Source organism: Notamacropus eugenii, chromosome 4 (genome assembly GCF_028372415.1).
Source record: "Notamacropus eugenii isolate mMacEug1 chromosome 4, mMacEug1.pri_v2, whole genome shotgun sequence".
Taxonomy (NCBI): domain Eukaryota; kingdom Metazoa; phylum Chordata; class Mammalia; order Diprotodontia; family Macropodidae; genus Notamacropus; species Notamacropus eugenii.
The window spans coordinates 119,009,758-119,036,303 of NC_092875.1; the positions used below are offsets into that span (position 1 = coordinate 119,009,758).

At 38.0% G+C, this 26,546-nt stretch overlaps 1 protein-coding gene across 1 annotated transcript in view; it reads right to left on the reverse strand.

The window, feature by feature from the left end:
* Nucleotides 1–1,873: 1,873 nt before the first annotated feature.
* Nucleotides 1,874–26,546, reverse strand: part of SQLE (squalene epoxidase) — a 42,081-nt gene continuing 17,408 nt past the window's right edge. The window contains exons 3-11 of the mRNA XM_072603093.1: nucleotides 25,295–25,475; nucleotides 23,057–23,153; nucleotides 21,927–22,040; nucleotides 21,669–21,840; nucleotides 7,776–7,871; nucleotides 6,335–6,477; nucleotides 5,787–5,883; nucleotides 3,234–3,321; nucleotides 1,874–2,404 (exon numbers count right to left, since the gene is read on the reverse strand). Of these exons, the coding sequence (XP_072459194.1) occupies nucleotides 2,215–2,404; nucleotides 3,234–3,321; nucleotides 5,787–5,883; nucleotides 6,335–6,477; nucleotides 7,776–7,871; nucleotides 21,669–21,840; nucleotides 21,927–22,040; nucleotides 23,057–23,153; nucleotides 25,295–25,475 (1,178 nt within the window). The 3' untranslated portion in view covers nucleotides 1,874–2,214. The remainder of the gene's footprint in view (nucleotides 2,405–3,233; nucleotides 3,322–5,786; nucleotides 5,884–6,334; nucleotides 6,478–7,775; nucleotides 7,872–21,668; nucleotides 21,841–21,926; nucleotides 22,041–23,056; nucleotides 23,154–25,294; nucleotides 25,476–26,546) is intronic.

The window sequence follows — 26,546 nt, forward strand, 5'->3', positions numbered from 1 at the left end:
CAGAGATAGCAAAGTAAAACCAGAATAACCACTCCATTCACTAGCGCACTCTCCCTCAAATGCACACATCAATGAGATGAGCGTACATCCAAAGGGTTCACACACACTGGCGCAGAGGCATGAAGGGGTACCCATGTAAAGAGCACATGAGGACAAGGCACACACAAGGAGAGGTCATTTACCTTTAACAGGTGATGGATGGCCTTGCAATCTGATGGCCGTGTTTCAGGTCTGTTTCTTCTCTCTTGGCCCTACTTACTCTGATGTACAGGAGCCTCAGCTGCTACATTTATTCCTCTTTAACTCTTTTAAAAGGCAGACCCTTACATACAGTCATCAGACTAAAAAAACTGGCTGTAGAGATGGTGGCCAGCTCTAGGCCAACCGATGGGAGTCAATGGGGATTAAGACAGAAGTTTGGGACAGAGATATTGAACTTCCTAGAAGGTGGGAGTAGTTGTAAGGCTAACAAAGTTCAAGCTCTCATTAGATGAAAGGCAATTCTGTGTCCCAAGAGCTAAGAATCTAGAGGTCAAGACACTAGGGGCTTCCAGATGAAGGTAAGATAAAAGGTGTGACCATCCCTATGCACAGCTAAGATGGGGTGGAAAAGAAGTTCCTGACAGTAAGGGACATCAGGATGTTCTAAGGAATAATAACACATATATTGAAATTCCCTGAATAAGGGTAGGAGCTGGGGTGGAGAAGGCCAAGCCTAGCAGTAACTCATTGAGAAAGGTGGAAGTGTCTTAGAGGCCAGTGGTTAAGATGATCACCAAGATCTATCTATTGGGTGAAAATGGCGAACATCAAAGGAAAGGTATGCTAAGTGACAGAAATTCATCAGCAGGCATTTCAGTATTTATGATGTAGGTGGGCTAGGTGGTAGGAATCTTGGATAATTGCATAGACCTAGGTAAATGTGGACCAAATCTACACAAAACAAACACAAGTTATTTGGATCAAGAAGGGCAAAGGGATGTTCCCTGTGGGACTAGTGGGTTAGGAGTAAAGGATGGGCAGGGATGCAGCATCACCTGAGGCACCCAAGAGAGGCTTCTGTTTTTTGCTGCTACAAAGGAGTGAAGTTATGATTATTTCCAATTTATCCTGTTTTTTTGTTTGTACATGGTTGTCTGCATGTTATCTCCCCCATCGGACAGGGAGCTCCTTGAGAGCAAGGCACAGAGCTTAGCACAGGGCTGGCACATATTAGGTGCTTCAGAACTGCTCAGTGGTGACTTATGAACATGGATGTGAAGAGGAGTGAGGAGGGTAGGCCTGCTCTCTTCATATCCTAAAGGCAATGCCTAATAGTGAAGAAAGAATATGGAAACCTTAGTAACTTTTCTCACAGAATTCCAAATTGTCTTTTAGAACAGTTGGATCAATTCCCAGTTTTACTCACAGTGTGTCTGTCTTCCCCAAACTTTTGCAACATAATTCCCATTTCTACAGTGTCCAGGATGATGTCATAGTATCCCTGGTTGTTCTCTCCCTACTGCCCTGTTTTTATTTGCCATGGCACAATTGAGTCAAATATGTTTAAAAGCACATTTACAGTTTTACAGCAGATATAAAAATAAGCAACTGAAATAGTACTACAAATAATTCTTTTTTCCATTTTTTTTTCAAACTTTTTTGTTAAAATGAAAGACTGACATCCATAAGTGCTGCTATAATGGCAAACTAAAAGAACTGGATTGCAGTTTAATCCTAAAACTGCTTGCTTATACTTTTCCAATGTTTTTCTACAAGAGTTTTCAGGGATCTCCAATTTTACACTGTTTAGAATCTATGGCAAACACTGTCATTTTTCCATTCTGTTGAGACTTAGATGCAACTGCCAACAAAAAGAAGCAAAGCCTTAAGATTTCAATCATCATTTAGTTTTATTTGCATTGTCAACATTTTCACATACTAAACATAATAGATCTCAAAAGAAAACATGTTCTCATTATCAGGACTTAAAGCTGCTTTGTGATTTAACAATCATTTCTCTTAAATATCTAACAGTCTTCATTTTAATAGCAAAGCAAAACATTTATTTACAACTGTTTACACACATACAAGGCCCAAAACAAATTAATCCCCATCTTGCCCAAGTGTCTGTGTTTTAGCAATAGTATAGCATTCAGCAGTACAAATCCTCCCAAAGTCTCTTAAGGCTTGGTGAATTCCATATATCCATTCTCCAATAGGCTTCCCTTCATTTTAATGTAAGTATTTCATTTCTGAATAAATGAGAGGAAATATGACATAGCAAGCTCTGTAAAAGACAGCACCACTGCTGAAAAAGGCTCGTGGCTTTGTACTCCAGGGTTCTGTCTTAAAACAAAAGTAAAGAGCGTACAAAGCAACTGCAAAAAAATGTCCAAGTAGAGTCATGGGATTAGGCGACAATCTATAACAAAAAAAATTACATATCAGAAAGACCTAGTCATTTAAGGTTATTAAAAAATTCAATAGGGTACCAATTATGACTGTCTTTTAAATTAAACAGCTATTTTCCCCATCCAAAAAATTTTTTTGCACTGTGTATTCTTTCCTAGCTAAATGATAGGAACACGTGGTTTGTTCTGGGAAACCTAATTTTAAAAAACACCAGAGTTCTTTTACAGTTTAAATAATTCTTTGGTTCTTGGCTTCTGTAACCCCTGACTGTTGGATAGAGAAGAAAGCCTCCTGGAGACTTGGGCCTAGACCAGCTGAGTGGCATAGAACCTCAAAGATAATTTTTTCCATAACAACTTTATATAAACTATAACATATATAAACTTAGGCAAACTTTTAAATCAGTGAAAAAGGGCTAATAGTTTCATTTTTCCAGCCAATCTTTTAGAAATATATTCTTAAAAATACTTGCTTTTAAAATATTCCTAATGCTTTTCATGATTCCACCCAATTGTCAAAATTAACTTTAAAAATACCTAATCGTGATGATAACAACAGAATGGATAGCACAGATTAAACCACAAATAATCAAAAACTTTCTTCTTAGTCGTAAGTTTTACTTAAAACCTGTACCACAATAGTTGCTCACAGATTTTCTCTCAATGTTCTTGCCCATCTCCTAACGAAGATGCTACTGAGCGAAAAATACAGCCCAAAAGGTATGTATCAGCAAGGAAAACTGGACATCATGAATAATCCATAGTAATCATTACTGTCTAGTCAAACCAGCCATAAAATGTTTAATTAATGTGTGATAAATTTAAATTCAAACAACTTACACAGACAGCAACCCAACTGGACCAGCAACACATTGTCCACCAAGCTTGAAGTAACAGAAACATGCCCTTCTTAACTGATGCAGGGTCTCTATAATATAATTTTAAAATTATCTTTAATCAAAATATTCAAGTATTGATCAACATAATAGCAATATTCAAAAGCTAAAGATGAGCCAGAATTACTTATTAGAATGTAATCTAATTATAACTGAGACTTATACATATAAAAAATTTCCCAGTCTCAATTCTACTAGCAACCCATTCTTCCTTCAAATTTTACAGTCTAACAAGAACTTCTGAAAAAAAAAAAAAATCCCAATGGTGGACCTCAAGGCAAAATGCCTTCCACACTCAGAGAGAGAAATATGGAAGTCACTCACATAATGTAGCAGATCATGTTTGTGTATGTGTATCTGTTTGTGTATCATGTTCTGATTTGTTATACGGATTCTTTCATTTATCTTAGTCTGACTACATAGCATGACTATAGTGAAAATATACTCAATAGGAAAGTATATGTAGAATCTATACAGAATTGTATGCAGTCGTGGGGAGGGAGGGAGGTAGTGGGGGGTGGGTGGGGAGGGATAAAATCGCAATTGTATGGCAGTGATTGTTAAACATTAAAAAAAAAAAAAATTAAAAAAAAAAAAAAAAAAAGAATAATAGCTACACATGTCCACTCTTCCTATTTAAGATGTGTGCAATCATGGAAGAATATGCCCTGGTAGGGGATAAGAGTGAAGAATGTGATACTGCAACTTTTCTTACTATTATTTCATTAAATGTCCCTGCTTCTAACTAAATGGGTTTTTTTTCAAGAAGAGAAAAACAAACATATTAGTTGGGGTTCAAGAACCATTTTGGAGAATCCAGATGTACTTTAAACCTCAGGTTAACTATTTGAGGGGTGCTGCATGTATAGGGGAGATACTACATATTTTTATTCTAATTGTACTTATTTTGTTTATGCAAAAGGGCTTTATTTTCATATAATAAAAACTATTTTGCCTTTTGTTTTCAAAAAAAAAAAAAATTTTACAGTCTACACTATGTAGACAAGAATTAGTATTAAAAAAAAAGTGTTTACCATTTTTTCATCAAAATAAACTCTCCTTCCATTCCAAGATCATTTGAATGGCATTTTTATGTAAGAATTCATTTATTTTTCTAAAGAATTATTTGTGAAGTCAATTTTCTTATATAATTCATACAATGCTAAAAGAAAAAACTTAGATTTGAGGTGTGACATGTCCTGCTGGCAACCAAGAAACTGAATAAACACTGAGTTGCAGATACACTAGTCTATATGTGAATAGTTTCTGAGAAAAGACAAGGCCTGGAAATGTGACTTCCCCAGAAAGTGGAGACAGACCATGCTCTCAGACAGAAGGCTGGCTGCCCCTGCTGGAGGAGTTGAGGGGAAAAAGATGGAGATGTAAGGAAATGGACATTTTCAGAAAACAATGGTTTCAGAACAGAGAAGAAAATAAATGAGTAGAAGACCGGAAGGCCTTCAATTATTGCCTTGTAGAAAAGTAAGGAAAGGAAGAACACAAGGGTTCAGAATACTTTTGACTTGAACCCAAGTAGCAAACTTAGGGCCTAAACTGAAAAGAGCTTTACTCTTCCAAGGAGGCGGGGGGAGAAGGGTGAAAGGAGAGAAGAGAGGAGAGAAATTGGAAGAGAGAGGAGAGACAGAAAGATATAGATAGAAAAATATGCAATTTTTACGTGTTTGAAACTACCAAGGAAAGTTGTAGTCCCAAGAATAAGAGCTAAAGAAGGAACCAACCATCTGAGAGGATAGGTGAAAATTATAGTCTCTGCAGACAAGTGATTAATGTTCTAAACTTATGCAAATTTACAATACAGAATATTTGTAATTTACCTAATCTGTTCATATTTTGTATTCAAAGACTCCTCACTGTAGGTAAAATGCTTATGTGTTTAAATGAAAATCACTTGCTGTTCTGCAGTGGACAAGGTGGGGCAAAGGTATCCCAAGTGAAGGGTGAAAAGTGAAACCCAGAGACTCAGACTTTGAAGGAGAAATTTCCTCTTTTTTCAAATTAGCAAACATTTTTCAAGTGCCTACTATATGCAAGACATTATGTTAAGTAATTAGGATATAATCACAAAGCCAAAAATAGTTCCTGCTCTCAAGAAGCTCAACTTCTGTTTTCCTCTGAGGATAGGCAGAGAGTTACAGAAAAGGGGAAGCAACAGCACCGATACAGGAGCCCCATGTCAAAGTCTGCGCCATTTTATGTTAGGATGCCTCATTTACCCCACAATATATAAAATCTGTAGAATAGCATTTTTTCTCTGTATCTTCTTTATTAATCAAAGGACTGATGCTACCTTTAAAGTATATTGTAGAAAAAAACACTTCACTGGGAGTTAAGACTCAGTTGCCCTTTCTTAACTACATAACTTTGGAAAAGACATTTAATGGGTGGTCTCTACTTCTACACCTGTAAAATGAGGCATATGGGAGAGCTCTAAGGCTCTTTCATTTCTAATACTCCATAATTATAATCCCTCACTTACCATCTGTGCCAGAAAACAATTCATAAAGAGCCTGAGCAAGAACATTCACAACAAATGAATGGGACTTTCTTCTTGACCGATAGAATGAATTTTGGGCCTAAAAAAAGAAAAAAGTGGATCTTTTATAATGTAAGAATGAAGAAGAAAAGTAAATTTTCCTAGTGATTTTTTTTTTAATTCCCCCAAACTGAAGTTATGTTGCTCATCTCTGACGAATGGCACAAGGGACTTAGCCCTGGTGACCTCTAGAGCTGGGGTAAGTCACTTATAAGCTTGAATTTACATGCTTTATTAGATGAAAGAGTTCTGTACAACTAAGTATAAAACTCAATGTCCTGATACAGTAATTAGAGGTCTTGAAGAGTTAAAGGTTCCAAACCAAAGCATTCCAGACCCTACATCAGCAGGACTACATCAGTGCCTCCAGCCATTCATGAGTAGGGCCTCAAGGCAATGATACATGAGCAGGAACACACAACAAAGATCGCACATCCTCCAGATGTCCAGGATAGGCACGTTCCTCTGAAGACGAGGATTAAACAGCATACCTCGAGAAGTGCTCTCTCATCATAAAGGTCAGGAATGTTCTTTAGCAGGCTCCTCCACATTTTTATGTCGTTGAATACAACACTCATTCCCCCACCAGTAAGAGGATGTCGTATGTTATATGCATCTCCCAAAATTAGAACACCTGCCCCAAGAAACAAAGAAATGACCATTTGTGGCATCCTTTCTTTTTCACTACTCTGTTCATTTTTATAAACTGCTGTTAGAAGAATGGGAGAAAAGACTATAGAGGAAAAAAATAATTACAAGTGAAATGTTCCTCTGGTGAACCTTCAAGAATCTATAATCAGGTTATTATATTATGCTAAACATTTTTTATAATCAAGTGTACAGATTAGAGTAGAACTTCTGTAAAAATTCAATAATATATTTTAATAAATGAAAACTACAATAATACCTCAAGTCAAGGAATACTAGAGTATTCTGGCTTACTTAAGTTTATTATGAACCCAATTACACAATCAGACTCCTGAAGATGAAGATATGCCTGTTCTTGCATATGGGAACTTGTGCCTCATAATAATGAAGAGTTTTAATAATAGATTTTTAGAACTAATGATTACAGCACTTTAGCAGTCAATGATCTTCAAACAATTCAAATTCAATACTCTTTGAAAGAGGCCTCATAAAAATAGGACATTAAAGCTAGGTATCATGTCCTAAAAGAGGCAAATAAAGCCTCCCTCCAAATTACTCTGATAGTAGTAGGCTAACAACAGTGTATGATAAGATGACATTTGAAAAGTTAAGTTCGATTAGAAATATTGAGCTAGAGAGGAAGTGATTTGAAAAGCAATGAGGCAACTAAAAGTATTTGTTTAAATATTTAGTAACAAAATTTAAATCAAGTTACCTCTGGATAAGTAAATGAACAGAAGAAACCTGGACTGAAATAATGCTCAATTTTTCTCCTTTCCTAAAAGTTTTTTTGTCACAGACTAGAAACCAAGGTAGCCTAAACTTGCACCTCCATCTTGTTATACAAAGAGCCCTTAGCTTATTAACATTTTTCTTGTGTTGGGTACATCCATAACCACTGCTTGCTATTTCCTCTTTTCCTTCTTAACTGCTGCCTAAAATGCCACCCACTTTTGCTTCTCACTTTGTCCTGAGAAAGGAGGAGGCAGTAGGAAAAATCATAATGAGAGTAGGGAGTACTAGCAATGAAGAGAAAAAAGATGGGGAAGCAGAGCAAGCCAGGGTTGGTGGGGCACTACTGGAATCCATAAGGCTTTATTTTATCTCCCAGTCTCTTACTACTTGTTGCTGCTTCTCCTATAACCTCTTTAATGTATGACAGTTAGAATTAATTGTGGAGGTAATGAGTAACTGCAGTTCAATAGTACTTAATCACTTAATACATCTGAGTAATCTCATGTAGTCATCTTACTACTTTCCAAAATCTGTTTTATTAAATTCTACCTCTTTTGTTTAATGGTGAAGGAGGAAGGAAACTTGCGGGCATAGACCTCAAACGATCGTTCTGAATGCCCTCTAGGAAAGGTTCTTTTATATGATCTGCAATAAAACACAGAAAGACATATTTAGACGAGTTTAAAACATTTCATTTTCAAATAATCATATTTCTTGCCAAATAATTCCCTAAACCACATATGATTGTCACAAAGTACCATGTAGAGACCCCAAAGGAAGAATTAAATCTATCCACAACAAAACCCGAGAATCACAAAAATCCATTTAAGCTGAAGCATTGGTGATGATGAACTCTTACATTCTGCATGCATGGCATTAAAAAATCAGTTTCTAGAAGCTTAGTCTACCTATAGTCTCTCTGAGTCACCATCAAGCCCTAAATTGAGTCCCAAGACACTTAGGAGATTTTCCCAAGGCAGTGACCAATTTTTAAACCCAGACCCTCACTCAAAATCCAATGATAGCCACACCATGATAATAACAATGATCTTTAATAGAGAGGGGGGGGCGCGGAGCCAAGATGGCGGAGTAGAAAGACTCACATATACATAGCTCCGAACCCACAACCCACAGAACGGCTAGAGGGGACCAACCCACAGTGAATTCTGCACCCAGACGCCACGGAATATTGGAGCGAGGGAGATTTCTGTTCCGGAGAGACCTGCAAACCTCTCGTGGGAGGTCCTTCGCCCTGCGGACAGGGCACTGGGACTGGGAGCAGAGGGCAGCCCTGCAGCGGCCGTGACACCTTGAGGAAAAGATCCGAGCAGGCTACGGGGATGGGATCTCCAGCGGCACCACAAGCCCCTCCACCCACAGGTGACGGGGGTCGGTGAGAGAGTCTCTTTGGCGGGTCGAGAGGGGAGTGGGGTGCCCCCATGGCTCGGCCCCCCCCCCCCCCCCCCCCCCCGGGGAGATAGAAGCTAAGAGGCGGCTGCAGACAGGGGCTCCCCAAGCGGGCAGGAGCCTGGATCCATTGTGGAAGGTCTGTGCATAAACCCCCTGAGGGAACTGAGCCTGACCACCTGAACTTAATTCTCACACTGAATAGCAGCCCTGCCCCCACCAAAAGCCCTAAGGCGGGAAGCAGCATTTGAATCTCAGCCCCCAAACGCTGGCTGGGAGGACCAGGAGGCGAGGTGGGTGTGAGGAGAATATTCAGAGGTCAAGTCACTGGCTGGGGAGAATGCCCAGAAAAGGGAAAAGAAATAAAACTATTGAAGGGTACTTTCTTGGAGAAAAGACACCTCCTCCCTTCCTTTCTGATGAGGAAGAACAATGCTTACCATCAGGCAAAGACACAGAAATCAAGGATTCTGTGTCCCAGCCCACCCAATGGGCTCAGGCCATGGAAGAACTCAAAAAGAATTTTGAAAGTCAAGTTGGAGAGGTGGAGGAAAAACTGGGAAGAGAAATGAGAGGGATGAAAGAGAAGCATGAAAGGCAGATCAGCTCCCTGCTAAAGGAGAACCAAAAAAATGTTGAAGAAATTAACACCTTGAAAACTAGCCTAACTCAATTGGCAAAAGAGGTTCAAAAGGCCAATGAGGAGAAGAATGCTTTCAAAAGCAGAATTAGCCAAATGGAAAAGGAGATTCAAAAGCTCACTGAAGAAAATAGATCTTTCAAAACTGGAATGGTACAGATGGATGCTAAGGACTTTATGAGAAAGACAGATATCTCAGAACATACCGCGCAGATTCGAAAAATGGAAGATAATGTGAAATATCTTATTGGAAAAGCAACTGACCTGGAAAATAGAATCAGGAGAGACAATGTAAAAATTCTGGGACTACCTGAAAACCATGATCAAGAGAAGAGCCTAGACATCATCTTCCATGAAATTATCAAGGAAAACTGCCCTGAGATTCTAGAACCAGAGGGCAAAATAAATATTCAAGGAATCCGCAGAACACTGCATGAAAGAGATCCAAAAAGAGAAACTCCTAGGAACATTGTGGCCAAATTCCAGAATTCCCAGGTCAAGGAGAAAATATTGCAAGCAGCTAGAAAGAAACAATTCAAGTATTGTGGAAATACAATCAGGATAACACAAGATCTAGCAGCATCTACATTAAGAGATCGAAGGGAATGGAATAGGATATTCCAGAAGTCAAAGGAACTAGGACTAAAACCAAGAATCACCTACCCAGCAAAACTGAGTATAATACTTCAGGGGAAAAATTGGTCTTTCAATGAAATAGAGGACTTTCAAGCATTCTTGATGAAAAGACCAGAGCTGAAAAGAAAATTTGACTTTCAAACACAAGAATGAAGAGAACCATGAAAAGGTGAACAGCAAAGAGAAGTCATAAGGGACTTACTAAAGTTGAACTGTTTACATTCCTACATGGAAAGACAATATTTGTAACTCTTGAAACATTTCAGTATCTGGGTACTGGGTGGAAGTACACACACACACACATGCACACACGCACACATACATACAGACAGAGTGCACAGAGTGAATTGAAGAGGATGGGATCATATCTTAAAAAAAAAAATGAAATCAAGCAGTGAGAGAGAAATATTGGGAGGAGAAAGGGAGAAGTTGAATGGGGCAAATTATCTCTCATAAAAGAGGCAAGCAAAAGACTTATTATTGGAGGGACAAAGAGGGGAGGCAAGAGAAAAACATGAGGTCTACTCTCATCACATTCCACTAAAGGAAAGAATAAAATGCACACTGATTTTGATAGGAAAACCTATCTCATAATACAGGAGAGTGGGGGACAGGGGCACAAGCAGGGTGGGGGGGAGGATGGAGGGGAGGGCATGGGGAGGAGAATGCAATCCGAGGTCGACACTCATGGGGAGGGAAAGGACCATAAGAGAATAGAAGTAATGGGGGTCAGGATAGGATGGAGGGAAATATAATTAGTCCTATACAACACAACTAGTATGGAAATCTTTCGCAAAACTACACAGATTTGGCCTATATTGAATTGCTTGCCTTCCAAAGGGAAGGGGTGGGGAGGGAGGGAGCTAAAGAAGTGGGAACTCAAAGTGTTAGGATCAAATGTAATGTTCTTACCACTGGGAAATAAGAAATACAGGTTAAGGGGTCAAGAAAGCTATCTGGCCCTACAGGACAAAAGAGAAGACGGAGACAAAGGCAGAGAGGGAGGATAGAAGAGAGAGCAGATTGGTCACAGGGGCAATTAGAATGCTTGGGTTTGGGGGGGGGAGGGGATAAAAGGGGAGAAAATTTGCAACCCAAAATGTTGTGAAAATAAATGTTAAAAGTTAAAAAAAAAAAAATAGAGAGGGGGCATTGGGATTGGGGGAGGTGAAAGACAGAGCCAAAATGCTGTTGTACTCAACAGCAAAGATCAAAGAAGGACAACAGACTGGGTGATAAAGGGGCAATTTTAGGAGACACTACAATGGGTGCCTTTTCCAGTCCAGGTCAACAAAGGAAGATAGCCAGAGGCACTAAATAGGGCATCCAAACTAACTGGGCTCATGCCTGCAGTGGGGGTACCATGGCAAGGAGCATCGATGGAGAAGTAAGCCTGCAGATTTGTTGGTCTGCCTCCACCATGGGATGAGACCTAACAGTTAGCAGCCTGCAAATGTTTGTGTTTTCTCGAACAGGACCACGGCATCAAAATGATGGTGGCATGACCTGCAGATGACTTTGATTTGAGTGAAGGAAGGCTGGGCAAGGTCACCAACCTCACTTTCTTCTCCTGAGCCATCTGGGTTCAGTGGCCAGATATTCATCAGGAGACTGGAGATGGCCCAGGATGCAATGTGAGACCCTGGCCCTTTTAGGCTAAGGTCTTATCACATTCTCACTTTGAGTGAGATACACCCCTTCATTGAATGGGCTTCTTTAAGTTACTCAAGAAATGAATTTTAAAAATGTTTTAATTAAATTAATTAAATTTAATTAAATTGCAGATTAATTAAATTAAATTTAATTAAAAAAAATCAAACTGGGAGGGGAAGACCTTCAAGGTTCCTGGGTAAAAGAGAAACAATGACTATTTAGTTAAAAGCAATATTGTAAGGATGAACTGTGAATGCCTGCCTTACCTATTCTCAGGTCAAGTCAATGATCCAAGACAATTCCAAAGGACCCATGATGAAAAATGATATCCACTTCCAAAGAGAGAACTGATACTCTGAATGCAGACTGCAGCATACTTTTTTTCTCTCTATTTTTACTGTTTTATTTTGTTTGTGCTTTCTTTTGCAACATGGCTTAATATGGAAATGTTTTCCATGATCTCACATGTATAATTGAAACCAAATGGCTTGCCTTCTCAAAAAGGTGGGCAGGAAGGAGAGAATTTAGAAATCAAAATTTTCAAAAATGACTGTTAATTTTTTTACATGTAACTGGGAACCATTATTGAAATAAATAATAAATGTATTACAGGTAGGGAGCATGAACCAGGGGCTGCAGCCAGTAGCTATGTTATGCAGATTCTGAACTGGGGGAAGAAAGGTGGAGAAGGGAAGTGATTCCATGAGACAAGAAACACTAGAACAAAACCAAATGGTTGGAAACAAAAGGAAAAAAAATGCAAAGTATTTCCTATCACAAACAACTGACCTGGGAAAACAGGACAGAAAAAGAAAAACAAAGAATTCTTAGAATATCTGAAAACTTGAACAAAACCAACAAAAATAACCAAAAAGCCTGGATACCATACTGAAGAAATCAGGAATGAAAACTGTTTGACCCTAATTAGAATCAGAAAGCAAAATGAAAACAGAAAGTATTCACTTAACACTTCTTGAAATCCCAAAACGAAAACTTCCAGAAACATTATAGCCAAAATCTAGAGTTTCGAGACAGGGGGGCGGAGCCAAATTGGGGGAGTAGAAAAACACATATACCTAGTGCTTCTCCCACAGCCCACAAGATACCTGTAAAAAATGACTCTCAACAAAGTCTAGAGCAGCAGAAGCCATAGAACAACAGAGTGAAAGAGGTTTCCAGCCAAAGGTAACCTGGAAGGCTGACAGAAAAGGTTTAGCTCATGGGATGCTGAGCAGAGCGGAGCCGAGCCCAGCCCTGGTCATGCAGCACGGGAGGAACAGGACCTGAACAGACCTCCAGGGCAGGATCCCCAGCAGGGAAGATCCCAGATACCTCAACCCACAAGTGACAAAGAAAGCTCCAAAGGTCAGTGTGGGAAGGCTTTCCCAGCTGGAAGAAAGGGGAAGGGGTTACTCTAGCAATAGTTCCAGGCAATGGCAGAGGCTGCTGCAGCAGACTGCAAGCAGCTACAATAGCCGGGAAGAAACCTGGGTCCATTTTCCAGGCAGTTGAGCTTAAAGCCTCTGGCTGCAGGGAGCAGCTGATCTAAACCTCAGCCCTCGTTGATGGCCCCGCCCCCATCCAAAGCCCAGGGGAACTGAGCAGCTGAGTCTAATCTCTTGACAAAGGATTCAGAAGTCAAGTGACTGCCTGGGAAAATGCCCAAAAAAGGGAAAAAAAATAAGACCACAGAAGGTTACTTTCTTGGTGAATAGGTGTCTCCTCCCACCCTTTCTGATGAGGAAGAACAAGGCATACTGTCACAGGAAGTTAAGACCACTGCCTCCAGAGCCTCCAAAGGGAACTTAAATTGGACTCAGGCAATAGAAGAGCTTGAAAAGCGAGTCCGCAGCTTGCTAAAGGAGAACCGCAAAAATGCTGAGGAAAGTAATACCTTTAAAAAGCAGCTAACTCAATTGGAAAAAGAGGTCCAAAAAGCCAATGAGGAGAAGGAAGCATTAAAAAGCAGAATTAGCCAAATAGAGAAGGTTCAAAAGCTCACTGAACAAAACAGTTCTTTAAAAGAGAGAATCGAGTTCAGGGAAGCTAATGACTATGAGATAAACCAAGCAGTTAAAAAACAAAACCAAAAGTTTGAAAAAATAGAAGATAGTGTGAAACATCTCATTGGAAAAACAACTCACCTGAAAAACAGATCCAGGAGAGACAATTTAAAAATTATGGGACTGCCTGAAAGCCATGATCAAAAAAAGAGCTTAGACATTATCTTCCATGAAATTATCAAGGAAAACTGTCTTGATATTCTAGAACCAAAGGGCAAAATAAATATTGAATGAATCCATCGATCACCTCCTGAAAGAGACCTGAAAAGAGAAACTCCTAGGAATGTTGTGGCCAAATTTCAGAGTTCCCAGGTCAAGGAGAAAATACTGCAAGCAGTTAGAAAGAAACAATTCGAGTATTGTGGAAATACAATCAGGATAACACAGGATCTGGCAGCTTCTACATTAAGAGATCGAAGCGCTTGGAATAGGATATTCCAGAAGTCAAAGGAACTGGGATTAAAACCAAGAATCACCTACCCAGAAAAACTAAGTATAATACTTCAGGGGAAAAAATGGTCATTCAATGACATAGGGGACTTTCAAGCATTCATGATGAAAAGACCAGAACTGAAGAGAAAATTTGACTTTCAAACACAAGAATCAAGAGAAGCATGAAAAGATAAACAGAAAAATCATAAAAGACTTTCTAAAGCTGAACTGTTTACATTCCTACATGGAAAGAAAATATTTATAACTCTTGAAACTTTTCTCAGTATTTGGATAGGTAGAGGGATTGTATACACACACACACGTACACATGCACACACACACACAGAGTATAGGCTGTGTTGAATCAGAAGAGATGATATCCACAAAAAACCAAAAATAAAATAAAAATTAAGGGGTGAGGGAGGAAAATACTGGGAGGAGAAAGAGAGAAATGGAATGGGGCAGGCTATAACTCATAAAAGAGATAAGAAAAATCTTGTTCAATGGAGGAGAAAAGGGAGAAGAGAAGGGAAGAGGGGAAAAGTGAAGCTATTCTCTCCACATATGGCTTAAGCAGGGAATAACATGCTCACTAAATTTGGTATGAAAATCTTACACTACGGAAAAGTAGGGGAGGAGGCAATAAGTAGGGTGAGGGGAATGATAGAAGGGAGGGCAAATGCGAGAAGAGAGTAACTAGAAATAAACACCTTTGGGAAGGGCCAAGGTCAAATGAGGGAATAAAAAAATAAGGGGGGCTAGAGTAGGAGAGAGGGCAATAGAGTTAGTAGTATCACACAACATGATTATTATGGAGGTCTTCTGCAAAACGACATATATTTAGTCTGTATTGAATTGCTTGCCTTCTCAGTGGGGATGGGTAAGGAGGGAGAGAAGCTAGAATTCAAAGTAATAGGGACAAATGTTGAGAATTATTATTGCATATAACCAGGAAATAAGAAACACAGGCAATGGGGTATAGAAATTTATCTTGCCCTACAAGAAAAGACAGAAGATGGGGAAAAGGGAAGGGTGGGGAAGGGAGGGCTCATTGAGGGAGGGGGGAATCAGAATGCAAGGTATTAGGGGGTGGGGAAAGGGGAGAGATGGGGAGAAAAACTGGACATGTTACAAAGTGATGTAAAAGCAATTAGTATTAAAACAACTGACTGAGTTAATTACTGAGACTAAATCAGAGAACTCTTTAGTTTGGGGAAAAGAATTTTAGTCTAAGTTTCCTAGAGGAAGGTAACTTCAGGAAAAATTTGGCATTGATGGAAAAGTTAAGGTTTTAAAGGTAAATTTGATTTTATGATTGTTATTTAATCAGGAACTAGAACATGTATAGAAAGGCATGTAAGCCACTTAAGACTTGCCTCAAAAGATGTTCCTTAGCCAATGTGAAATTATAGTCATATCTGAAACCAGGCTATTGGAACTTGCTATTTTAAGATGCTATGGGACTATTAACTGACTGTTCTTCTGAGTCTAACTCCAGGTATGGACAGCAAGAAAGGTGGTCTGAGCCTCCAATCCATGATGCCAGTAAGCCCGTGAGATGCTGGTATGAACTGAAAAAGGTGATCTCATGGGAAGGGTGGGAGAGCAGCTGTTCAGCCTGGGCTGAGGTAGGATTCTCCTGACTCAATTTCCCCACTGACACCTGGCGGACTTTAAGTCTCACTGAATGTCAACTGAAGTTGACAATCTACTCCTGCCTGGAAATGATATGAAGTTGAGGAGATACTGTTTCCCTGCAATGTCCCTACTCTCAATGGCAATTTCCTATAGTCACAAGGTTTGTAAGCTTAATACCAGATCTAATAAACTGTATATTGTTGGTAGGGGAACATCCAAGGTTAAGTCTAAAATTAAGCTATTAGGCTTAGGACTTTAGACCAACAACAACAAGTTAGGGTCCTTTAATTCTTAGTAATAGTGTGGAGACAATGAGGTCAAGGGCTTATGAAGTCAGCATACATAGTTATTATTTGTGTCTCAGTTGGTTAATGTTAAAAAAAAATTCATTTGTGGTCTATATTGTAAATGCTTTAAAAGAAATATCACCTGACCAAAAGCTGGAGTTGTTTTATGTGATATGAAGTGTGTTAAAAATGAAAAATAAAAAAAAAAACAACAAACAAAAGTCTGATAAAAAAACCACAAAATTTAGAGTTTCTAGATTAAAGAAAAGTCACTGTAAGCAATCAGAAAAAAAGTGAGCCACAGTCAGGATCACACAAGACCTACAGCCACCACTACAAAGAAGAGGAGAGCTTGCAATACAATATTCCAGAAGGCAAAAGATAAACATATATACCTAATAAAACTGAATATAATTCTATGGGGGAAAATGGACCTTCATTGAAACTGAGGATTTTCAAGTATTACTGATGAAATGGTCAGAGCTTAGTAAAAATTCTGAAAAGCAAACAGAAGTAAAGAAAAACACAAAAAGGCAAATACATTTGAGCAACTGGAACTCTACAAGAATGAAATAATTTATATCTCAATAAAGAAGAGACAAATACCTTCTGCAAACCCTGTCATCAAAGGTCACAGAGGAAACTAAGTAAAACAGGAAGTCCTGGGTTATATTTGATGATCTTAAGAGAAAAAAAAAAAAGGATGGAGAAAAGGAGTACACCCGGGAAGGAAGAGGATTGAACTTATTATGTCATATAACAGAGGTGTGCAAGGAGACTTAAAACATGGGGGTAGAGTGAGCAGGTATCACTTCAAACTCACTTTCATTTGAACCAAAGGAGTATAGAATAGACATACACAATGGAGTTGGTGTAGAAATATATTCAACTTAAGAAGGATACAGGAAAGAACTGGGAGAAAACAGAATAAGAGAGAAGCTAGACTCAGATAAGGGTTACTCATAAGCAGAACAAATTTTAGTGCTGGAGGGTAGATCAAGGAAATAAACAGGCTAAGAATCTGTAACTGGGGTCTGGGAAAAGGGGTAACTTGGATGAAGATCCAGCAAAGGAGACTGAGAAGGATTAATATTCTATTAATTTCTGAGAAAACAATGAATTGAAGGCAGCACAATACTGAATAATGAAATGCAAATGATGACTAAATTCTAGTTTGGCCTCTCCTTCTGATTAGGTGGTTCCTCCAGAATCTCCATTTAAGAAGGGTATCCAGGTCAGCTAAGTCTCTCATTCCTCTCCAGGCTGTATGCTGTACCTCCCTTACTATGCCCCAGTTCTTCATACCCAAGTCTCACTCTAACCATTCTCTATAGCTTCTCTCTTTGATTGAATGGCTCCTCCCAGAACCTCACATTTAAGGAAAATGACCAGGCCAGCCATCTGTCATTGCTCTCTAGGCTGTATTCTGGATTTTCTTTACCTCAACCACCATCCTATCCCACCCCTTTCAGCTTCTTTTTATCAATTATCTTTCTCCATTAGAATGTAAGCTTCTTGAAGGCAAGGGGCTGTTTTTATTTCTACTTGTATTTGTATTCTCTTAATGATAAATCACTGACTTTTAAAGTGACAAACCTCTCTGGGTTTCGGTTTTCTCCCCTATAAAATAACGGAGAAATCCTAGGCAATCCTTAATGAAAATATCCAGTTCTATAATTCTGATTCAATTTTAAAAGAATTCCTTTTTTTGCTATATGCATTAATTCAACTTGAGAATTATGAAAGCCAAATGATCAAGAGGGAATAGCTCTATCCATAAGCTGAAAAATTCTTCCTATACCACATAAATCTTATGAAATTATATGTTTCACTCTGTGTATTCATGGTAGACTGCTCTGTGCTTCATGGACAAGAAAAAATTTAATAATAGAAGAACTGGGCAACTACATAAACATATTTAAAGAAAAAACTGTCTCCAAAATAAATTTTAAAGTTTAATTTCATATATAGTTTAACTGGCTAAGGATAATGTGACAGAATGACAGCTCCTTAAGAAGAGGGACTGTTTCACTTTTTGGTCTTTTTGTTTGTTTTTTAATATTCAGTGCCTGGCACACAGTGGGTACTTAAAATCTTTTGAATATCTTTTGAGTTGGGGATTTTTAAGTCTAGATAATGCTAGCTGTAGGAATAAAACAAGAAAAAGAAACTGAAAGAATAAACATAGGCAAAGAGGAAATAAATTATTACATTTTTGTAGATGATATGACAGCTAACTCAGAAAACCTTAAGAGTCACCTAAAAATTAACTGAAACTTCAGCAAAGTTTAAGGATGTAAAATAAACTCACATATATTGTCTGTTTTCCTGTATATCATCAACAAAAATCAGCAGAACAGATACTTGAGAAACCACATACCAAAGCGCACACACAGGAACTATATGAATACAACTATAAAAAACTTCTTTAAAGAAATTAAAACAGACCCAAATAATCGGATAAACATTAATTGCTAATGGCCTAGGCTGAGCCAATATAATGAAATTCTTAATACTAACTAACCTAACTTATTTGATAACATACCAATCACAGAATATTACTTTATAGAGTCAGAAAAAAATAACAAAATTTATCTGGAGGAACAAAAGCTCAAGAATCTGAATGGAAATAACAGAAAACAAAAGCAGGAAAGAAGATGAACTAGCAGTACCAGATCCCCAACTATACTACATACTACAAAGCAGTAATCATCAAAATAATTTGATAAAGGTTAAAAAAAGAAGAGGTCAATCTGTGTAACAGATTAGATACAGAACATACAGAAGCAAATGAACATAGTAGTTTAGTGTTTCATAAATACAAATATACCCAAAGCCACTTTAAAGCCCTATACCATAAAAACTGCTGGGAAATCAGGAATGAAGTTTAACTGAAATCAAGTATAAACCAGTATTTCATGCCAGATATCAATACAAGCTCTAAACGGATATGTAACTTGGGCAATAGCGGGTGATAATATGAATGAGAGGAGCAAGGAATATAAATTTAACCTTTCAGATCTCTAGATAAGGAAGAGTTCATGGCTAAACAAGGGACAGAAAAGATCACAAAAGACAAAACGGACAATTCTGATTATATAAAATTAAGAAGTTTTTGCACAAACAAAACCAACGCAGCTAAAATTAAAAAGGGAAGCAAATAACCAGAAAAAATATTTGCAGCACATTTCTCTGATAAAGATCTCATTTATAAGATATATAAGAAAATGATTCAAATTTATAGGAATAAGGGCCATTCATCAATTGATAAGTGCTAAAAGGCTGAACAGGATATTTTCTAATATAGAAATAGAAGATAGCAATAGGTATATGGAAAGAATGCTCCAAATTATTATTAATTAGGAAAATGCAGATTAAAATAACTCTAAAGTTCCACCTCACACTCACCAAACTGACAAAGTTGACAAAGGAAAAAATGTCAATTGGTGGAAGGACTGTGGGAAAATGGACATATCAGAGCTCTGCTGGTACATCTACAAAACGATCCAGCCATTCTGGAGAAGCAACTTGGAGATATGGCTCCAAAATCACACTACTAAACCATGTATGCCCTCTGACCCAATGACACCACCACTACAAGGCCTATATCCCAGCGCCAGCAAAGAAAAAAGAAAAGAACTCGTGGTGTAGTTGCTTAGTCACTTCAGGGTCTGACTCTTTGTGACTCCATTTGGGATTTTTTTGGAAAAGAGACTGGAGTAGTTTGCCATTTCCTTCTCCAGCTCATTTTCCAGATGAGAAAACTAAGGCAAACAGGGTGAATTGATACGCCCAGGATCAAACAGCTAATAAGTATGTGAGGCCAGATTAGAACTCAGGAAGATGAGGAGTCTTCGTGACTCCAGGCCCTGCACTCTATCCATGGCACCACCTAGCTGCCAAACTCATATGTACAAAAAGATTTACAGCAACTCTTAGAGGTAGTAAAGATCTGGAAAGGAAGGGAGTGTCCACCACTTGGGGAATGGTTTAACAATTATAGTATATACCATGGAATATATGGAATAGTAAAAGAATTACTACTGTGCAATAGATAATTACAAAATGGGAAGATTCAGAAATTCCTGGGAAGACTTCTAATGAACTGATACAGTGAAATAAGTAGGACCAGGATAACAATTTATACATAACATTGTAAAGATGAATAACTATGAAAGACTTAAGAACTCCAATCAATACAATGACCAACTACACATGCTAACCACCTCCTTACAGAGAGATGATACAAACTGAGTGCAGAAAGAGAAATATTTTGGGGAAATGGCTAATGCAGGAATTAATTTTGCTTAAGTATGTATACTTTAGGTTTTTGGTTTTGTTTTAGATTTCCCCCCATAATGGGGAGAAGGGAGAGGGAGAAAAAAATGGAATTTTGTTCATTGAAATTCTCTAAATTTTTTAAGGCCTATATACATGCATGCATATTTAGAAATGTTTAGAGAAGGAAAATTATTACATAATCCTTGGGAAATTACATGTAGGCAACATAAGCAGATTCATGACTACTTAAGTAAAGTATCACACTATACTAACTCAACTGTGGAGGTCACATTACTAAAACGAGATTGCTTTAAAAAAAGGAGACAAATAATTATAGGCTGTGCTCTTTTTATATGTGAATATATAGGGAGAAAGATGAATATGGCATTTCATATTTTTTTAAATGTAAGTAAAAACTATCTGCCAACAAGTCACTAAAACTAAACTTTTAACACAGTACTTAGAACAAGAGCAAATATTGATTATTAGGGATTTTATTTTTATAATAAATGGAAAAAACAGGTTCTGGAATCAGACAACCTGGGTGCAAAGCCCAGACCTGCTCGTTGGGTACTGTCACTTTATCCCTCTGATCTTTGGTTTCCTCATCTGTAAAGTAAAGCAAGGGATAATCTCTAAGCTTCTTTCCAGCCTTAGATCCTATGAAGAATTTTAAATTCATTCACATAATTTTTCCCTAAGGAAACCATTTCCTTGAAAAGTTTTAGTTTTAAAAAGTAAAGTCACTTTTAGTTAACTAGCTTATAAAGACTTTTACAAGTTTAGGTATTTATAAAATTGTATTTTTTTCCTGCAAAAGCACTCGAAACTCTAAACTAATAACATATTTGACTTCCGTTTCCTGCTTTATAATACCAGAGGTGTGAACTAGATAGAGCCCTTTCAGGTTCTCTGATTTTTTCCCCCTACATTTTCCAAATCAAAAACTTTTGAATGAAATTAGCACTAAACAGGTCTAAGTTTTGAGCCAGCAGAGAAAACAGAGTACTCTGGAGAACTATGAATACTGAGCATGCCTAGTAACTTTAATAACAGTACCAGTACTAAGTCAGCAAAACAAGAGCAAATGAAAATAACAATTTAATTATAACAGGACTATTTGTTAGCATGCAGAAATCACTTTGTTACAAACTTTCCTCTAACTACTTGGTTAAGCTCATTTTAAGTTATAGGTTTGGACAAAATAATGAAACATCTCAACTAATTTTTCACGATTTGCTCACGTTTAGCATTGTTTAGACACAATTAAGATTAAGAAATGGAGTCAAAGAGGTGGGAAGTGGGAAAACAACAAACCCAATAATAATGGTAGCTGACATTCACGTAATTCTTTGGTTGTGAGATTTTACCACTAACTGTAAAAGAAACAAAATCCTTTCCTTACCAGGTAACTGTGGGTAAATGTTCTCTACCATATAATCTCTTAAGTCTCTTGGCATTTCTCCACGAATATCAACAAGAACACGAGTTTCATTGGATGAAATCTGATAGATGAGAATTGGACTAGGATCTGCTAAAATGAGTTCAGCATAATTTGCTTTACATTGTGGCACATCCTGGGGAAAACAAACAATGATCTTTTAATTATTTTCGAAAACTTCAAGCTAGTATTATTTCTCCTCTAGACACTTTCTTACATTACCTTCATAAGGAAGCCAACAAAATGGGACGTGACAGACACTGTACTGGAGATCAGGTTTTTCCTGAACTTGGAAAAAAGTCCATCTGCAACAACTGTCAATGGTGCACGGAGTTCCTATAACATAATTTAATGTTTGTCACCTTAAACTGACACCAAATGTACAGTAAATATGTTTAAAATTAAAAGGTAAATCCCTATTATTTATATATGTATGTTTCACATGTGACTTTCATATCTAAAAATATTGCTATCAAAGAAGCTGTTTTGCCTAGCTAAAAAGATTAAGGGTCTTTCTTTTCTAAATACTGACCCTATCAAACCATCTTAGAGTCCAAAAGTCATGGGGTATTCTGCTTTCTGCAGCTGCAACATTTAAGCCACACAGGTCTTAAAACAAAAACCTCAGGATTACTGGAAGATGTACATCAAATCTGGTTACAAATTACAAGAAAAAGTCACATTTTTTTCTCTTAAAACTTTGTGTTTCAGTAGGTCCACTGTCTATTTTGTTGTTATAAAGACATTTAGCCTGACTACCTCTACTTCCTCCAATATGAGTAGGAAGAACTTGGAGAAATTTCCTACTGAATTATAACAGTCCTTGGCAAAAGCAGGTGGCTTGGCAGCAAGTACATCTAACAGAAGTGCAGAAAGGCCTCCCAGATCAGTCTCAGGAGTGTTCTCTTCTTTTTTCTCTCTCTCCCCACAGGAACTAATGGAGCATTTCAGGACCCACTTAATGAAAGTGCTGTTCTATCAGAGACTCTAATTTTTCTAACATGTAATTATTTCATTCTTCACTTTTCCTTTCCTTGACCCTTCCTTTTTTTCCCCCAATCTAGTTCTTTCTTCCAACTCCTCTACTACAGTCCATTCCTGATCTCAGATTCACTATCATCATAAAATCCTGTTTCAAAAGCTTTTTGAGCCTTGTAAGTTTAGAAGGAAAGATACAGATGATACAAGATTAATAGGCATCAAATTAAAATCTGCTTTTTCTTGTGCCTCGCATCATCTAGTGCTCAAAGAACACTACAAGTGAATAATAAGAATCTGAAGTGAATAAGAATAGTTTCTTAATAATAAAAAATATCTACCATCTTTTTAATGAAGAGTTTGATAAATCTCACCTTGATATCTCCAGTTTCTTTCTCTCTGTACTGAACTCCCATCACAATATCATCTTCCTCCAGCAATTTCAACACAGCTCCTTCAATGTACTTTGTACTAAGGAAAGAACAAAGAGAATAAAAATTAAAAAATTCTTACTGTTTTAAAGCAGTGAAACTCTAAGAAACTTGGCTCAGTCTTAATAAATTCCTTTTTACTTTCCCATTCTAACTCACTAGAACCTAATTTTATTTATATACATGTACTTTGAGTTGGAATCCTGGACACAAGAAGCAACATAATTTGTTTCATTCAACCTTTCTAAAGAAAAATATAAGAATGATGTCCTTTAACCAAAACCTTTTTTCTAACCTAGCATCTAGTTATTAGAAAACATATGACAGAGTATGAAAATTAGTTAAGAACTTAGTTCATGTGGTTTTTATCTAATATCCTATATATTTCACATTTTCATACATTTTAAAGTTTCAGATAATGATGCATAGTTAACATTCAAGTTGTTAAGAAAATAATTTATTCTAAAGTTTCAAGGTTAGCCACACAGATCAGCACCAGTATCTGCCACACCCTAGAGCCTACTGTTTTAGTACCAGTCTCAGTTCATAAACAAATGACCTGAGAACCAAGCAGCACCATCAGAGGCATGGTGGGGAAGCAAGGACCTTCACCTTCTCCATCTCCACCTCCACCTCCACTTCCAGCCTGCCAACTAATTGTAGTAGCACTAGGGGAACCCTTCCTTCTTTTCTCTTTTCTTAGTAGATGCTAGTTCCTACCCCACTCCCAAACCTCACTTATGCCCAGAGATAACCCAAAGCCCCTTTCTGCTTGGAGTCTTAGAACTTCCTTCCGAACAATCATTCATATGTCCTTCTAGTTTGTCTACCAGGCGCCAAGGACCAACCTGGCCCGTCCATTGGACTTGAAGCTGAACCCTCCTTTATGTGTTACATCCATTAATTAAACGTGAACTTCTTGACAACAAGGACTGTCTTGCTTTTCTATTTATATTCCCAGCAGTTAGCACAATGCTTGGCACACAGTAAAAACTTTATAAGTGCTTTTCTAAACATTCCATAATCGAGTTTTAATTTTTTTTAGACAAGTGAATCCTTAATAAGTTGAGAATAAAACTTCCTCATCATGGTATGTGACTAAAAAGAGTCCAGAAAAGGCAGTCATAGCCAAGTTCATGTTCATCTGGGGAGGGTCGGCAGGGGGGCTGTCCTGTAGTTTGTAGCTATGGATAGGGTTAGGACTGAACCCTTTTCATTGGTGCAGGGAATATCTGGGTGAGGCAATAGCCTCTACCAATGAAATTCAACCACTCAGAATTACAGATAGCTGCATAGATAGTCACTGAGAAGTTAATTGACTTGCCCAGGGTCACCCTGCCAGGATATGTCAGAAGTGGAACTTGAACCCAGGTTTTCCTGGCTTCAGGGACATCTCTATCCAATACATCCTACTTCATAGATGCATGGATAACATTCACAAATCTAAGTATCCAACTGAACATATAATGACTTTGAGCCTTGGTCAAAGCATCCTGTAAGAGACCAAAATTCAAATTCTCACTTCAGTACTCACTATTTGAACAACTATGGATAAGTGGCTTAACCTTTCTCAATCTGCTTTCTTTTCTATAAAATGGGAATAATGATACCTGTACTACCTTCCCCGTAGGTAAGTTGAGGAAAAAAACCATTAAATTTGAGCTCTTATTGGTCCAAAGAGTCTCTACGCCTTCAAAAGCAAGTCACAAACTCCCTTAGTCTTAGTTTCCCCCTCTGCAAAATGAGCTGGTTATATTAAGTAGCCTCTGAGATATCTAGATCTATGAAGAGGTGAAATGCCCTGAAAATTAAATTGCACCAAACTGAATGTGTTATATATTTTACGTAACCCAAATGATACACTGGAGCTCCCAGATATTAAAAGAACCAAAGGAAGTTCTTTAGCACGATGGGCAGATGGCTACTGAATAGGGGATTTATAAAAAGACAGAAGATTCATGCAGGATGAAAAGGCCTAGAAGGGCTGTGATCTTCACTCAGAGAGGAAATATCCACACTTTTGATATCAGATCTACGAAATTATAATATCTGCCCTAGAAATCACTTAGGAAAATTCACTTAATATTTGTGTTAAACAAAATGATCACCAGACATTATTATTAGTAGTAGGTAGTAGTCTTTAGGACTGATCTTTAAACACTGTAAGCTACAGTCTCTTACTTGGGTTCTGCCATAGCTGCCCTTCGCAGATTCATGATGAACCGTCCATGATGGAACGCTCGGCCACTCTGTACCTGACTGTTTGCTGAGCGTGGGAATGGAATTTCAACCTCTTCTGTGCACCCTTGGTTATGAACCACATAGCCATGCACAATGTGGGCATCAAGGCCTTCCACTGTACCTACAAAGCAATGCCATTCAACATATTCAATGGTGCTCTCTCTGTGCCTACTACCACATTAAGGACTGTGAGTTTACAAATAAAGCTTAAAACATTTTCTGTTCTCAAAGAGCTACATTCCAAAGAGTGGAACAGGACACAAATTATAATGCTGATGTAACATCTACAAATACTCAAATGGATCTGTCACCTCAATGAACTGGATGTTTGCTTGAATCATGCAGACACTGAAATGCATCCAGGCCTGCCCAGTGTACCCATCAATGAGCTAGAGGTCTTCCTCACTTCCTTCTGACATTTCAATGATGCCAATGAGGCACTGAGGCTATCCACTTATTACATCTAGCTAATCTTGTGACTGGTCAATGAGCTAATTTTTAGCTCACATATTTCTGTAATGACATCCTTTAATCCCGTTCTTTCAGGGTTTTCTTACTTTTATAGGTTATTCAAACCCACCACGAACCTCTCCATTGCCCTCTGTGGGCCACACATTTTTAATTTCTCAGAAATGGTAGTGCTCTAAGACCTTCAGTCATACAATAGTGATGGAAGGTTGGCACTTAGAAGCTCAGCCTTTGTTTTTGGAAGAAGTTTTGGATCATTAGAAGGACTTCACCAACTTCTGAGGGCAATACAGCCCTTTATTCCTCTTGTATATTTCAAGGACTAAACTCAATGATTGTTTTTTTAATGTATTTTATACACACCAAGGGCAGCTAGGTGGCACAGAGGATAGAGTACTGAGCCTGGAATAAGAAAGGCATCTTCCTGAGTTCAAATCAGACTTTGGACATTTACTAGCTGTGTGGCTCTGGGCAGGTCAATTAACCCTGTTTGCCTTAGTTTCCTCATTTATAAAAGGAGCTGGAGAAGGAAAAGGCAAACTTCTACAGTATCTCTGCCAAGAAAATGCCAAAGAGTAGGACACAAGTGAACAACAACAAATACGCATAAAGGTCAATAAGTTCTAAAAATTGTCATCTAACTAGACTGTCACAATCTGAGCAACAGAGTCTTTATCTATGTACTTGGTTTTTCTTGTGAGGAGTCTGGTCAAAATCTTTTGAG